The sequence below is a fragment of the Vanrija pseudolonga genome, chromosome 4, assembly GCF_020906515.1.
Source record: "Vanrija pseudolonga chromosome 4, complete sequence".
Classification (NCBI taxonomy): domain Eukaryota; kingdom Fungi; phylum Basidiomycota; class Tremellomycetes; order Trichosporonales; family Trichosporonaceae; genus Vanrija; species Vanrija pseudolonga.
Window position 1 is genome coordinate 1,817,642 of NC_085852.1, and position 11,548 is coordinate 1,829,189.

The following is an 11,548-nucleotide window of genomic DNA, read 5'->3' on the forward strand; positions in this document are numbered from 1 at the left end:
CGGCTGGGTAACAGGAGGAGCATCACACTGCGCCAGCCCCATGTCGTCTTGAGCCAGGAGGCCCTGAACTGTGTATGCAGGTCGCGCGCAAGAGACGATATCCATATTTATACCGACGCGATGTGTGGCCTCGAGCCCTTCTTGGCTGGTGACAACTGGCGACGCGGCAGTGATGACGTCGAATCTCGGGATAAGCCGATAACATGTCCCACCATGGGCCATCTCTCACCACCATGGACTGGACAGCACGCCAACCAACACAATCCCAGGATCAAGCTGTAATCCCGGCCCTGCGACGCGACACGACGTGCTGCGCGCTGCGTACGACACGTCCATGACTTGGCAATCGCACAACTCGCCCACGGACGGGATGGACGGACGCGTCGCGCCGCGTTCACTGCCAATCACACCATCCCGCACCATTGCTCGGTCGACATGCTGATGATGACCAAGCCCGGCGCGGTCAACCCGCCATGTCAATGGGGCGCGGTGGTGTGATGGGTAGGTAGTTGGGAGAGGTATAAGTGCGAGCTCTGTGCGAAGAGTGCATGCAACAACCCACCAGCACCTCCGTTGCCCACTACACCCTCGCCATGACCATCGCACCCGTCACCATCTGGGGCCGCCCGCCCTCGACCAACGTCAAGAAGGCCGTCTGGGCCGCCGAGGAGCTTGGCGTGGCGTACAACTTTGAGCTGTCGTCGGGCATCCACGGACGCAACGATGAGATCCGCGCCGCGGGCAACCCGAACGGGCTGGTGCCTACGCTCGTCGACGGCGACTTTGTGCTGTGGGAGTCGAACGCGATCGTCCGCTACCTCGGGCACAAGTACGGCGCGGGCACCGCCTTCTTCCCCGACTCGCCCGAGGCGCGCGCATCCGCCGACAAGTGGCTCGACTGGAACGCGACCTTCCTCAAGGCTGTCTGGGACGCGTTCTACCTCAACGTCCGCGCAAAGGACAAGTACGACGCCGAGAAGGTCAAGGCGTCCGCCGAGGCCGTCGCCAAGGTCATCACCGAGGTCGTCGAGCCCACCCTCAAGAAGCAAAAGTACCTCTCTGGCGACGAGTTCGGCTTTGGCGACATTGCGCTCGGCGCCGCTGCGTACCTCTGGTTCGGCGGCGTCCCCGAGTCTGAGCGCATCGCGCTCCCCGTCTTCGACGAGTGGTACGCCCGCATCTCGGTCCGCCCGGCCTTCAAGAAGGCCGTCGCTGTCCCCTGGTAGACTGCACGACAAGACAATATTCATTGCATAGAGAGAGGGGTATGAAGCAGTAATTTACTATGGCACTGCCTCACTTTACTAATAGGGAGGGCAGCTTGAACCCCTACCTCGCAGAGGCATGAGGGATGGCGAGGGTCTGCATCCACGCGGGCAACTTGGTCATCTTAAGGTCCATGACCATCTCCATGGCCGTGACGGCGTGTCCCATGTTATGGTCTTCAGTCGTGGTGGGCCCGAAGCACTGCCCGTCGCCGGGGAAGAGCTGGGTCATCCACCCCGTGGCGGCAGGGAAGTGGCCGTCGTCGCGCGTCCAGCGCTTGAAGTGTTGCATGGCTGCCGCACCGCACGGGTCAGGTCCGGGGGCAGGCGGGCGTGTGATGGCGTCCCCAGTCCACAGGGGCGGGCCGTCGTATGTAGGCAGCGTCGCCGTGGCAAATATCCCGGTGGGGAATAGGGGCGGGAGGGTGGTGGCTACTGGGGTCGGGGCGGGCGCGACTGGCTCAGCGGGCTGGGACGAGGTGTCGGTGGGTTCAGCATAGTAGTCGGTCACGGCGATAGTGGCATCTGCGGGTGCATCCCAGGGAGACGGCGTGTCTGACGACCATGACGGGGAAGGCTCTTCGGGTGGGGATGAAGTGTCAGGCCACGGGTCGTAGGTGGCAGTATCGGGGGCTGGTGCTTCGGAGACCGAGACTGGTGTGTCCGGGACCGGTGAGTCGGGTGGCACAGTTGGTGAATCTGGAGCGGAAGTGGCTGGGTCCTCAGGAGGAGCCACAGAGTCTGAAGTGTCATCACGGGATGACAAGGTGGACAGGTGAGGCGAATCAGACGCGACCGGCGCGTCGGGTGAAGGAGGTGTCGACGCGCCCAGCGCGAAGAAGGAGAACTTGGGACGGGACAAGGCGGCCAGCGCGTGGTTATGGAGGAATGAAGCTTCCTGAGCATCATCGAGGAGCGGGGACACGGCCGGCGCGTCTTCATCGGACGAATGAGCGGTTGCTGGAGACACCGATGATGTCGATTCTTCAGCGTTTGTGGCACTGGCGTGGGTTTCAGCAGCTGCGGCCGTGAGCGGTGGTTCAGGATCGCCAACGTACGCTGCTGCATCGGCCTCGGCGCGAGCGTGGACACCGGCGGCGTTGGGCGCTGGCGTGGCGGTAGGCGCCGCAGCGAGGTCAGAGATGGCGTGCACCGGTCCGCCGTGGTACGGCGGCCTGCTGAACCTCGCACCGGGCGTCGGTGCCGGCGTGGCCACAGCCCCGCGGCGCCGCATCGGGGGGATCGTCTCGCCCGGCGCAAAGGTGTGCGTGTTCATCCACTGGATGTACGCGTTCAGCAGCTCGGGGTCGCAGCTCGGGGTCGCAGCTCACGTCGCCGTTCTGCCCCAGGCCCCAGTTACACAGCCCCGTGCCGGTGTAGTCGTAGTGCACGATCCCGTCGACCGTGTACTCGGCCGGCTGGTCGCGCCAGGGCACGGGGCGCACCCACGGGTCGGCGACGGCGGGCGGCTCAGTCGGCGCGGCGGTCGCGGCGGTCGGCGTGGGGTCGACCCAGACCCAGTTGCCCGAGTCGTCCTGCACCCAATCGCGCTTGGCCACGACGGCGGTGGGCATGCCGCGCCACTTGAGGCTCACGGTCGTGCCCTCCCCCCAGCCGGGCGGCGCGAGGATCAGCGTCGTCGGCGTCGGCGCCGGGGGCTGCTGCTGGAATGGCCACCTGAGCGCGCTCATCCACTGGCGGATGGCGTCCGCGGCACCGGGAACGCCCTGCTGGCTGAGGTCGGCGGTGCTCGCGTCGCCAAGCCACGCGGTGGGCGTCGGTGCGTCGTAGCTCGGGTCGGTGGCGCCCGGGTCCGTCCAGTCTGAGGGAGCAGCATCCCACGACGACGGGTCAGACGGGGTATCGGCACTCGGGTCCCACGCGGCATCGGTCGGCGTGGGGTCCTGGCGGCGCCAGGCCGCGTCCGTAGCGGCGGGAGTGTAGTAGTCGGTGACGGAGCCGTAGTCTGTGCCGTCGCTCGGCGCGGCGTCGTCGGCGCTGTAGTCTGTGTTGTCGCCGGCACCAGCGTCGCTGGTATCGTACCCCGGGTCAGCGTTGAACGACGCCGCATTAGGGTCGCCCGACACGCCCGTCGCGCCCGGCGCCGCCGGGCCAGTCTGGTACCCGCCGTCGCCCACGACGACGACATCGGCGCCGTACACGACGTCGACGACCATCGCGCCCGTGGAAGGGTCGTACGTCTCGCTCCAGCTGGTGGGGAGGTTGTCGGTCCCGTCGGGGTTCTTGGGCCACCCGCCCTCGGGCGTCGGCGGGAGGGCGGACGGCTGCGGCACGTCCGGCTGGTACCACGAGCCGTAGCCCAGTGGCGCTGCGTGCGCGCAGAGGAGGAGGGGGAGGAGGGAGATGAGCGTTGGGAGGGGGAGCATTGTATTGCTGCTGCGAGTGGTGAGATGGAGGGAGGTGCGGGCGGAATGTGAGCTTTAAGTACCTCTCGGCCCCGCTGTCGGACAATGCGCGCCGGCGGCGAGGACCGCAGGTCTGGGGACGCTGAAACGGCATCGCGGTGTCGTGATTCCCCAGCAACAGCATTGTGCTGGCGTCGTCGTCGAAACAGCTGTCGCTGCCTGCGTCGCAACTCCTCCATAAGGCATTGTGTCGAGATGTCGAAACCACCGACGTCGTAAAACTCGTACTGCCACATTGTTGTTCGCCACAATGGCGGCAGTGGCAGGCACCATCGTGCCCATTGTCACCCCGCCTTCCTTGACCCGCCCGGCCCGAACGCACAATAATGCATACACTGTCGTCGTCATAAGCCCGGCACCGCACGACTACAGCCGCGCACTCCCCGCCGCCCACAGCGCCACAGCGTCCTCTGCACAGCCCCAGCAGCTCTGCCACCCCGCGCCCCCATGGCCATAGTTGTAGACCACGCGCATGCCGGCCGCCGAGCCGAGCGCGACGCGGGCCCCGCCGTCGCGGCTCGGCCGGAAGCCGACCGCGTGCCGGACAACAATGGAACGGAGGGCGGCCACCTGCTCCCCCTCGCCCCAAGTACGTGCGTACGGCGGCGCAATGTCGGGGCAGATCTGGAGCGCGCGCTGGAGGATGTCCTCTGCGGTCTCTTCGCGCGGGTACGGCGTCCAGTCGCGCTTCTCCATCGTCCCACCGAGCACGACTTCGCCGGTACACCGTGGAATGACGTACGTGCGTGTACCGCCCTCGCCGCCGCCCAGCGCGCCCACCTGGCGAGTGTACCCGCTCCGCATCCACGGCGCGCGCACGACGACGACCTGGCCCCGGGTAGGGAAGAGCGCGGCGGCCTCGGACGGCGACACGAGGTGACGCGCACCGAGGCCTGCACAGAGGAATACGGACGATGGTGGGTTGCCGTACAGTGCCAGCAGGCCCGGGTCGGTGCGCAGCGCGACGAGCGAGGGCACATGCGCGCGGTGCAGCTTCGCGCCGAGCGCACGCACGCGGGCTTCCAGCGAGGCGAGGTACAGTGCCGGCGCGATGGTCAAGCTCGTGAAGGACACCATGTGCGAGATGTCGGCACACTGCGCGGTGGCTGGGTCGAGCATGCGGAACTGGGGTCGGTCAGACGTGCCCCTCGTCGTCGATGTCACTCACGTCGGGGTGTTCTTCATAAATCGCCAGATGAGCCGTCGCGCCCTCCCACATCTCAGTCTGCGTGAGGACCATGAGGCCGGATGTCTCGCCGACACGCTTCCACTCGTCGTACAGAACGTTGAAAGCTGCGCCGTCAGCCCCACCTGTTGGCTTCGCCCCAAGCCGACCCACTGCGCATGTCCCACCGGCGCTGGCGCGCGTCCCCGTCGTCCGCAAAGCTGAGGTGGTGCGCCCCGGCGATCGTGCTGGCGTAGTTGGCGTCCAGGGTGTCGGAGGGGAAGTGGTCCGCGAGGATATGGACGTCCAAGCTCGGGTCCGCCTCGAGCAGGCGCACGGCGGTCGTGAGCCCGATCACGCCGGCGCCGAGGACGATCACTGGGCCGTTGGTGCGGGTGGGGGCCATGGTGGTGATGTGTTGTTGTTGGAAGGAAAGATGGGTCACGGCCGGGCGCGCTTCTTAAGTACTCGTCGCTCGAGCGCCCGAGTGCACGCCCTCTCGCCGATGCTTGCTCGAGTTATCGGCGATGTTGACAAGCGAGCGGCGATGTCGCGCGAGAAACGGCGATGTGGTCAAGATTATCGCCAACCGCAAGTGACGTCAGGCACGACGGCACGAATACTTATCCGACGCCAATGCGGGTCGACACCTGCGCTTTGCCAGCATCTAACCCGCGCCCCACCCATGCATATGCGTCTATACAACCAAGATGATCTACGCTGCTCTACGCTGCCGCCGCCTGTCCCAGCGGCCAGCTCCCGATGATATCGCGGTACCACTTTGTCCCGCCCTCGCCTGGCCCTGCCTGGTCGTCGCGCACGATGCCGATGCCGCTCACGGGCGGCCTGGAGGCGATGTTGTCGACCAGCTCGGTCGCGAGGCCGATCGGCAGCCCTTCGACGGCGGCAATGTCGATGATGCTCAGGCCAACTTCGGCGCCGTCGGCTTGCGGGCTCATGCGCTCCACCAGCCGCGCGAGGAGCACTGGCGGTGCGTACAGCGGCGTATAGAGCACTGTCAGGCCCGACGGCAGCGCGAGCGACCGGATCGAAGGGCTCGTATGCGCCGGCAGGAAAGGGAGCACCTGTACCAGCGTCACGGGCGGGAGGAGCGCCACGCCTCTGGCGCGCATCCAAAGACCCCATACCGTGTCGAGAGCGATGACGCCCTGCCCCGACTGGAGCATGAGCCCGTTCTTGTCGTTGGCCGTCCGTGGCGCCCCGCGACTCCGCCCAGTCAGGATACCGCCGAGCTCGCGCGCCAGGCCCTCGAGGTACGCGCGCTCGTCGCGCACCATGTCCTGCGTGAGTGCAGGCGCGCGCAGACCGAGCTGCACGAGCGACGAGCGGACCAGGGTTGCCTCTTCGTCTGACGCCGCGCCCGCCCCAGCGGCAGACAGCTTGGCGTTGAGGTTCTGCGCAAGCCGCACCATCTCGCCCGCGCGAACCATTAGCACCTCGAGGTCCTTGAAGGCGTCCTGCATCCCCTCGTCGTGTGCGCGCGCGTCGAGCGAAATCGCCCTCATGATGGCGTCTGGGGTCAGCTACGTCAACCGCCGCTCAGCTCACCGATTCCGGCGCCACCCTGCTTGTCCCCATTCTCGTCGCTGCTCGTCTGCCGCCGTGGAGGGCCAGCAGCCACCCGCTCCCACACCTTGTCAGACAGGACGCCCTTGAGGCGGCGGTATGCCTCCTTTACGCCATCCTTGCGAAAGCTCAAGCGCACGACGTCGTGTTTCTCCGGCCCCGGCGGCGGTAGCTTGACCTCGGGCTTGTCCACCTTATCCGTCTTGTCCTTGTCGCTCTTCCTACTCGGCTTCGGCAGCCCCGTACCACAGATCTCGCACGTCGAAAGCCACTTGTGGTTTAGGAACGTGCAGGCGGGGCACGCGATCTGGTCGCTCTCCGGTTCTGGCGGCGGCGGCGTAGGCGCGGGCTCGGCTGGCGACGCGGGCGTCGGAGCCGTAGCAACACTCGCCGGCGTTGCCGAGCGCGTCACGGGCGGGGTCATGCTCCGGCTAGTGGCATATGCGACGCCGCATAGCTGGCACTTGGTCGCTGGTGGGGGCGTCTTCGACGGGCCCGGCGGGAGCGGATTGGGGAACCCGCACACGCCGCAGGTCCACGAGCTCGCGGCGGGCACTGGCGCTGCCGCCGGCGCGGGCGATGGCAACGAGCTCGTGCTCGAGCTCGAGAGGCTAGCGCGGGACGGCTCTGGAACGGGAGAACGGCCGAGGAAGAGCGTGATCTTGGGCGAGGAGCGCATGAAGCCCGTGTAGAACTCGGTCTGGCGCATGGCGCTGAGCGGCGCCTCGAGCGCGCGCGGCTTGGAGCCGCTGCCATCGGGCACGAGGATGAGGCGGTGTGTCGTGATGTGTACCGTGAGCGTCTCATACTGGGGCACCTTGTTGTTGCTGCTCGTGTCAGCTCGACCCAAACAGAGCACCACCCACCCCTCGTACAGCCCCACACCGTCCCAGCCCCCGATCCACGCCTCCCCCTCGGCGAGCACCTCGGGCACGCCGGCGCCGCGCGGCAGCTCAAAGGTCGACCAGTAGTCGGCGTTCAGGCCCGCAGGGATGGCTGGAGCCATTGCGCGTGGGGCGATTGTTGTTGTGTCGTGTGCAAGTCGTGTTGTCGATGGCGATGTGGATGTCGGCGGAGATCTGGCTCATGACGTCGGGCCGCGTGAGTGGTGGTGACATTTGGTTCCGTTCGGCGTCGGCGTCGGCTCGGTGTCGGCTGGTCTGCGCGCCAGAGACCATTGGTGCGGACTGCATAGAGATGGAGAGGACAGTACGGAGATATGGCCATTGACTTGCGTGCTACATGCCAAAGCTGCCGGCCAAGCCGGGCGAACGCGCACGCACCCACAGTGCGCTCGACTACGCCGGTGGCTTCTGCCTGCCATCATCGCCAAGACTGCCGCGACGCCATGCGCCACGCCTCGCACAGCAGCGATACAACTATTAGCACAAACCAGTGCGGCCCAGGTGGCATGAGGAGTCAGCGAGCCACCACGGCAGCAAGGTAAGTGAGCCGAGCCGCCGCCACCACCTCCTCTCCGACCCTCGCCACCTCCCTCCGTCCGCTGCTGACTTAAAACCAGCGATGCATCACCAGCCTCAACATTCACACTTGATTTTTCACTCTGGCACAGAATTTACTTCTGCTCCTTGGAGGCCTGGAGGAGGTTGTCGGTGTGCTTGTCGACCTCGGCCTGGGCAGCCTTGAGCTTCTCGCGAGCGGCCTTGAGGAGCTCCTCCTCGCGCTTGCGGATGTACTGGTTCTCCTGGGCCTGCTCACGCTCGCTGGGTGGTGTTAGTGGGCTGAGTCGGTCGGAATGGGGCTTGGGCTAGTGCTGGGGCTCCCGCTTCGGCGGCGGCGTCGCCTTCCTTTACGCCCCGCGCCCTTCACCAGCCCCATCGCGTCATATCCACTCACCCGAAGCCCTTGGACGAGGCAGTGGCGCCGGCCGAGCGGACGTCGGGGAGGGGCGAGTAGAAGCGGACGGCGGCAGGCTGTTGCATAGGCAATGTGTGGGATGGAGGAGCGCAGATGCCGGCGATGCGGTGATGACGTCGAGTGGGCGAAGGGGAAATGCGCCGGCATGAGAATCGCAGGTTAAGCGGGGGAAAGACACGGTCAGCATGGTGTGCGAAGGCTCGGTGCGATCGGCGCAGAGCAAGAGGGCAAGTCCGAGCCAGCATCAGAGCAGTGAAGCAGTGGCAGGCGGTGCCACCGCGGCATGAGGAAGACACAATGTGGTGCGCGATGCACATCGCTCCTCATTGCCCAGGCTCGGACGCTGGCCCGGCTTGCGGCGTCGCTCCCTTTGAGACTCACGGCGGCGCGGAGGGCCTGAACGCGGGTGGCGGCGAAGCGGACGAGGGACATTGTGAGAAGTGGTTGTGGGGTTGTTGTTGTTTGGTGGAAAGTGAGAGAAAGCGAGTTCAAGAGTTGCGAGGTGCACAGGGGGTGGGAGGGAGCATCGTCGTGATCCAACCAGGAGTCGCCGTCATTGACACTGCACGGCGGCGGGAGGATCCGGCGGCCTGGTAGACGGAATCAAATATACACCGATGACGTAATACACTTCCACCCCTCAGATCTCCCTATGACTTCTATGGTGGCGGAATGAGGCGTCCTGTCTGTGCATCATCTCAAGCCCCGACCGACTCCATCGTCTGGCAACAGTTAGCAATGCAACATACGCCCCGACTTACGAATGGGCTTGCCACAGCTCCGTCAAGGATCGTCAACTCGTCCGCTCTGAATCCTAGCAGAGGGACAATCCACAACCTCACAGGCACCAGCAGCATGATGATCACAGGGAACCCTACAGCGGCGATCGTCTGCGTGATGGCGAATGTGGCGCCAAAACCAATGAGCTCGATCAACGTGAACAGTGCAATTCGCGACTTGCGGACCTTGTTGAGCGGGTCTGACGGTGAGCAGGCCTGTGGGTCGCGAATGAGGTACAGCATCTTCTGCGTCACGCCCGAGGTCAGGAGGGCGTCCGTCCCCATGTACCACTGATCCGTCAGCTTTCGAGCTCCAGGGCGTAGACTTACGAAAAGACCGGCCATGACACCCTTCGGGATAAGCCCAAGAACGTGCTCAAACGGCTTGGTCATGAGGACAAGGCAGAGACACCCTTGGGCGAGGTTGGATACTCGCTGTTCGACAACTGCCACAGGCACCTCCTCCTCGTGGTGGTGGTCGTGGTGGTCATCAAGCACACTATGACGGCGGTGTCTCAAGCCGCGGGATCCCACACTCAGTCTCGACACACGACGGGCCAAGCTCGACTCAGAAAGACCTCGAGATCGGCTCGGCCCAACAGCCCGACCATCCTCCAGGTCGGAGAGGGCGTGTTCGTCGGCATCTACATCTTTGCCCTCATATCCCATGACGACAAGCGACGCGGTATGCAGCGGTGCTTGAGGGATGAGGCCATTGGGCGCAGGCACACCCAGTAGGCCCGCAATAAAGGTAGTGATTCCCAATAGGAAGAAATCCCAATGGAACGCCGCCGGTTTGCGCAGTGGGAACTCGGACCCTTGTGCAATAAGAGACTGGGGTCAGACCGTGTTCGTCAGACCACAACTTACCGAGACATTGGCGTCAAAGTAAAAGAGGATAAAAAGGATGATGCCGAACGGGAGCGCCATGCCAACGTATTTGCCATCTAGCTGCCAGAAGCGGACCAGCCACTGTCGGCCGTTGGCAGGTTGGAAGGAGGCGTTTGTGGTAGGCAGAGTCATTGTCGCCTCGTTGACGTAGGGGTTGAATCGACCCCAGTATGCAAGGCCTGTGGCAGCAACAATAGTGATCGGCATGCCGTAGTCGGAACAAAAGCGGCGAAAGTGTTTGTTGATGTAACCTGACTGCGCGAGGGCATTGAAGTAGTGTGGCACGGCGAGTGTAACGAGCGCCAGGCTGAAGAGTTGTTAACAGGTAGCCCACCAAATACAACGCACATCAATCCTAGGAATGCTGCAGGAGTCGAAGACTGGTGGAACTGCCTGGTCACAGTCTGGATGCCGTACTGGACGTAGACAGCGGCAACGTAGAAGCCAAAGGTATCGCAGGAAAACCGTGTGACGAACTTGAGGCCTTTGACCACTACGAGCTCAGCGACAATCCACGGTCAAACTCACCATTCATGGCTGCCGCCACCCAGTGCAGGATAGCACCCCACAAGTACACCCATCCCATGAAGTGGAGATAGTTGAAGTCATCACGCCCCTCGAAAATGTCAAAGATGGTCTTATTGAAGACTGTGATGGGGCCAGTTACGCCAGAGATGAGGAGTGGTTGGCCACCGAGAACTGAGGCTACGAATGCTGCCATGAACTGGCGAGGGGTCAGCTGACGTGGGTGGCACCTCACCCACCGATGAGAGAAGGACTTCTTGCACGCCGTACTGCTTCGTATTCTCTATCAAGTCTAGGGAGAAGGCCAACCCGGGGAGGACCTGAGACTTAGTAGGTGAATACACAGGCAGCTACCCACGTTAGCAAAGAAGATGAACTGATATGGTCAGCTAGTCCAAGCGGAACTGCTCACCCATGTGGAGGGGATGACACGGTAGTTCCAGGCGTCTGTCCAGTCCGAGGCATACCACGGTATTCTAGCCCGAATATCGCGAATAATGCCAGAGAACGGCACCCAGGTGGATACCTTGGTCCGGCGACGTCCTCCATGTGATTCCCGTGGCTCGAGGGAAGGCGCTACGCTCGGCTCGTATCCCTTCCTCTGGGCCTCTTCTCTTGCGTCTTCGTTGGCCATGCTGTTGCTCTCCTCAGTGGTATGAATGAAGGTCGATGGGTCTTCTACCTCTCGAGATTTTATCGACCTCACACCAGAAGCCGATAATCGACGCCTCTGCGAGCCCGTCGGCGATGTCGAAGGACGCCGACGAGTCATTGTCTTACTTTCGGATCCGAGCGGAGGGCCGCCCGCTCGATGGAGGTGTGATCGAAGTGGTCGCCAAGTTGACCAACCAAGCTCACTTTTGCGAGACGGAGCGGTAGGTTGTCTTTCTAGGCCGTTTATCCTTCCTGGGAGAATGCGATCACAGCTTAAGTTGAAGATGTTGTGCTAAGGCTGATGATATTGTTGTTGCAAGATGTTGCTCCAATCTGGCCGAGGAAGTTGGACCTGGAGGAGTGGAGGCGTTGAACTTG

The 11,548-nt window shown here is 63.9% G+C and overlaps 6 protein-coding genes across 6 annotated transcripts; 1 reads left to right on the forward strand and 5 right to left on the reverse strand.

The window, feature by feature from the left end:
- Nucleotides 1-593: 593 nt before the first annotated feature.
- Nucleotides 594-1,226, forward strand: gstB_1 (Glutathione S-transferase GstB; the record flags this gene model as incomplete). Its single annotated transcript, XM_062772511.1, has 1 exon — nt 594-1,226. One exon carries the CDS (start codon nt 594-596, stop codon nt 1,224-1,226), a length of 633 nt encoding a protein of 210 aa, XP_062628495.1.
- A 103-nt stretch (nt 1,227-1,329) lies between these two features.
- On the reverse strand, nt 1,330-3,652 carry LOC62_04G005952 (uncharacterized protein; the record flags this gene model as incomplete). The annotated part of the gene is made up of 2 exons (XM_062772512.1): nt 1,330-2,565; nt 2,597-3,652. The coding sequence occupies 2 exons, from the start codon at nt 3,650-3,652 to the stop codon at nt 1,330-1,332; spliced, it is 2,292 nt and encodes a 763-aa protein (XP_062628496.1).
- A 405-nt stretch (nt 3,653-4,057) lies between these two features.
- DAO1_1 (D-amino-acid oxidase) lies at nt 4,058-5,369 on the reverse strand (the record flags this gene model as incomplete). The annotated part of the gene is made up of 3 exons (XM_062772513.1): nt 5,031-5,369; nt 4,860-4,984; nt 4,058-4,816 (listed from the first exon to the last, which is right to left on the reverse strand). Exons 1-3 carry the CDS (start codon nt 5,260-5,262, stop codon nt 4,058-4,060), a joined length of 1,116 nt encoding a protein of 371 aa, XP_062628497.1. The 5' UTR covers nt 5,263-5,369.
- A 158-nt stretch (nt 5,370-5,527) lies between these two features.
- Nucleotides 5,528-7,626, reverse strand: VPS36 (Vacuolar protein-sorting-associated protein 36). Its single transcript, XM_062772514.1, has 3 exons — nt 7,310-7,626; nt 6,426-7,270; nt 5,528-6,390 (listed from the first exon to the last, which is right to left on the reverse strand). Exons 1-3 carry the CDS (start codon nt 7,447-7,449, stop codon nt 5,582-5,584), a joined length of 1,794 nt encoding a protein of 597 aa, XP_062628498.1. The 5' UTR covers nt 7,450-7,626; the 3' UTR covers nt 5,528-5,581.
- A 325-nt stretch (nt 7,627-7,951) lies between these two features.
- LOC62_04G005955 (uncharacterized protein) lies at nt 7,952-8,839 on the reverse strand. The gene is made up of 3 exons (XM_062772515.1): nt 8,703-8,839; nt 8,301-8,377; nt 7,952-8,167 (listed from the first exon to the last, which is right to left on the reverse strand). The coding sequence occupies exons 1-3, from the start codon at nt 8,751-8,753 to the stop codon at nt 8,020-8,022; spliced, it is 276 nt and encodes a 91-aa protein (XP_062628499.1). The 5' UTR covers nt 8,754-8,839; the 3' UTR covers nt 7,952-8,019.
- Nucleotides 8,840-8,924: 85 nt separating this feature from the next.
- Nucleotides 8,925-11,477, reverse strand: SPBC543.05c (Putative transporterc). Its single transcript, XM_062772516.1, has 9 exons — nt 10,929-11,477; nt 10,875-10,892; nt 10,756-10,842; nt 10,520-10,715; nt 10,340-10,484; nt 9,971-10,298; nt 9,431-9,934; nt 9,083-9,391; nt 8,925-9,043 (listed from the first exon to the last, which is right to left on the reverse strand). Exons 1-9 carry the CDS (start codon nt 11,286-11,288, stop codon nt 9,020-9,022), a joined length of 1,971 nt encoding a protein of 656 aa, XP_062628500.1. The 5' UTR covers nt 11,289-11,477; the 3' UTR covers nt 8,925-9,019.
- Nucleotides 11,478-11,548: the final 71 nt, after the last annotated feature.

Excerpts from the sequence above, each read along its gene's own strand:
- VPS36 (XM_062772514.1), bottom strand. The coding sequence starts at position 7,449 with ATGGCTCCAGCCATCCCTGCGGGCCTGAACGCCGACTACTGGTCGACC. Across the intron at positions 7,271-7,309 it reads GGTGTGGGGCTGTACGAGGG|CAACAACAAGGTGCCCCAGT; the intron begins GTGGGTGGTGCT and ends TGACACGAGCAG. Across the intron at positions 6,391-6,425 it reads GCAGGGTGGCGCCGGAATCG|ACGCCATCATGAGGGCGATT; the intron begins GTGAGCTGAGCG and ends AGCTGACCCCAG.
- LOC62_04G005955 (XM_062772515.1), bottom strand. The coding sequence starts at position 8,753 with ATGTCCCTCGTCCGCTTCGCCGCCACCCGCGTTCAGGCCCTCCGCGCC. Across the intron at positions 8,378-8,702 it reads TTCAGGCCCTCCGCGCCGCC|CCTGCCGCCGTCCGCTTCTA; the intron begins GTGAGTCTCAAA and ends CCTATGCAACAG. Across the intron at positions 8,168-8,300 it reads GCCTCGTCCAAGGGCTTCGG|CGAGCGTGAGCAGGCCCAGG; the intron begins GTGAGTGGATAT and ends AACACCACCCAG.
- SPBC543.05c (XM_062772516.1), bottom strand. The coding sequence starts at position 11,288 with ATGACTCGTCGGCGTCCTTCGACATCGCCGACGGGCTCGCAGAGGCGT. Across the intron at positions 10,716-10,755 it reads AAGAAGTCCTTCTCTCATCG|TTCATGGCAGCATTCGTAGC; the intron begins GTGGGTGAGGTG and ends ACCCCTCGCCAG. Across the intron at positions 10,485-10,519 it reads GGTGGCGGCAGCCATGAATG|TGGTCAAAGGCCTCAAGTTC; the intron begins GTGAGTTTGACC and ends CTGAGCTCGTAG.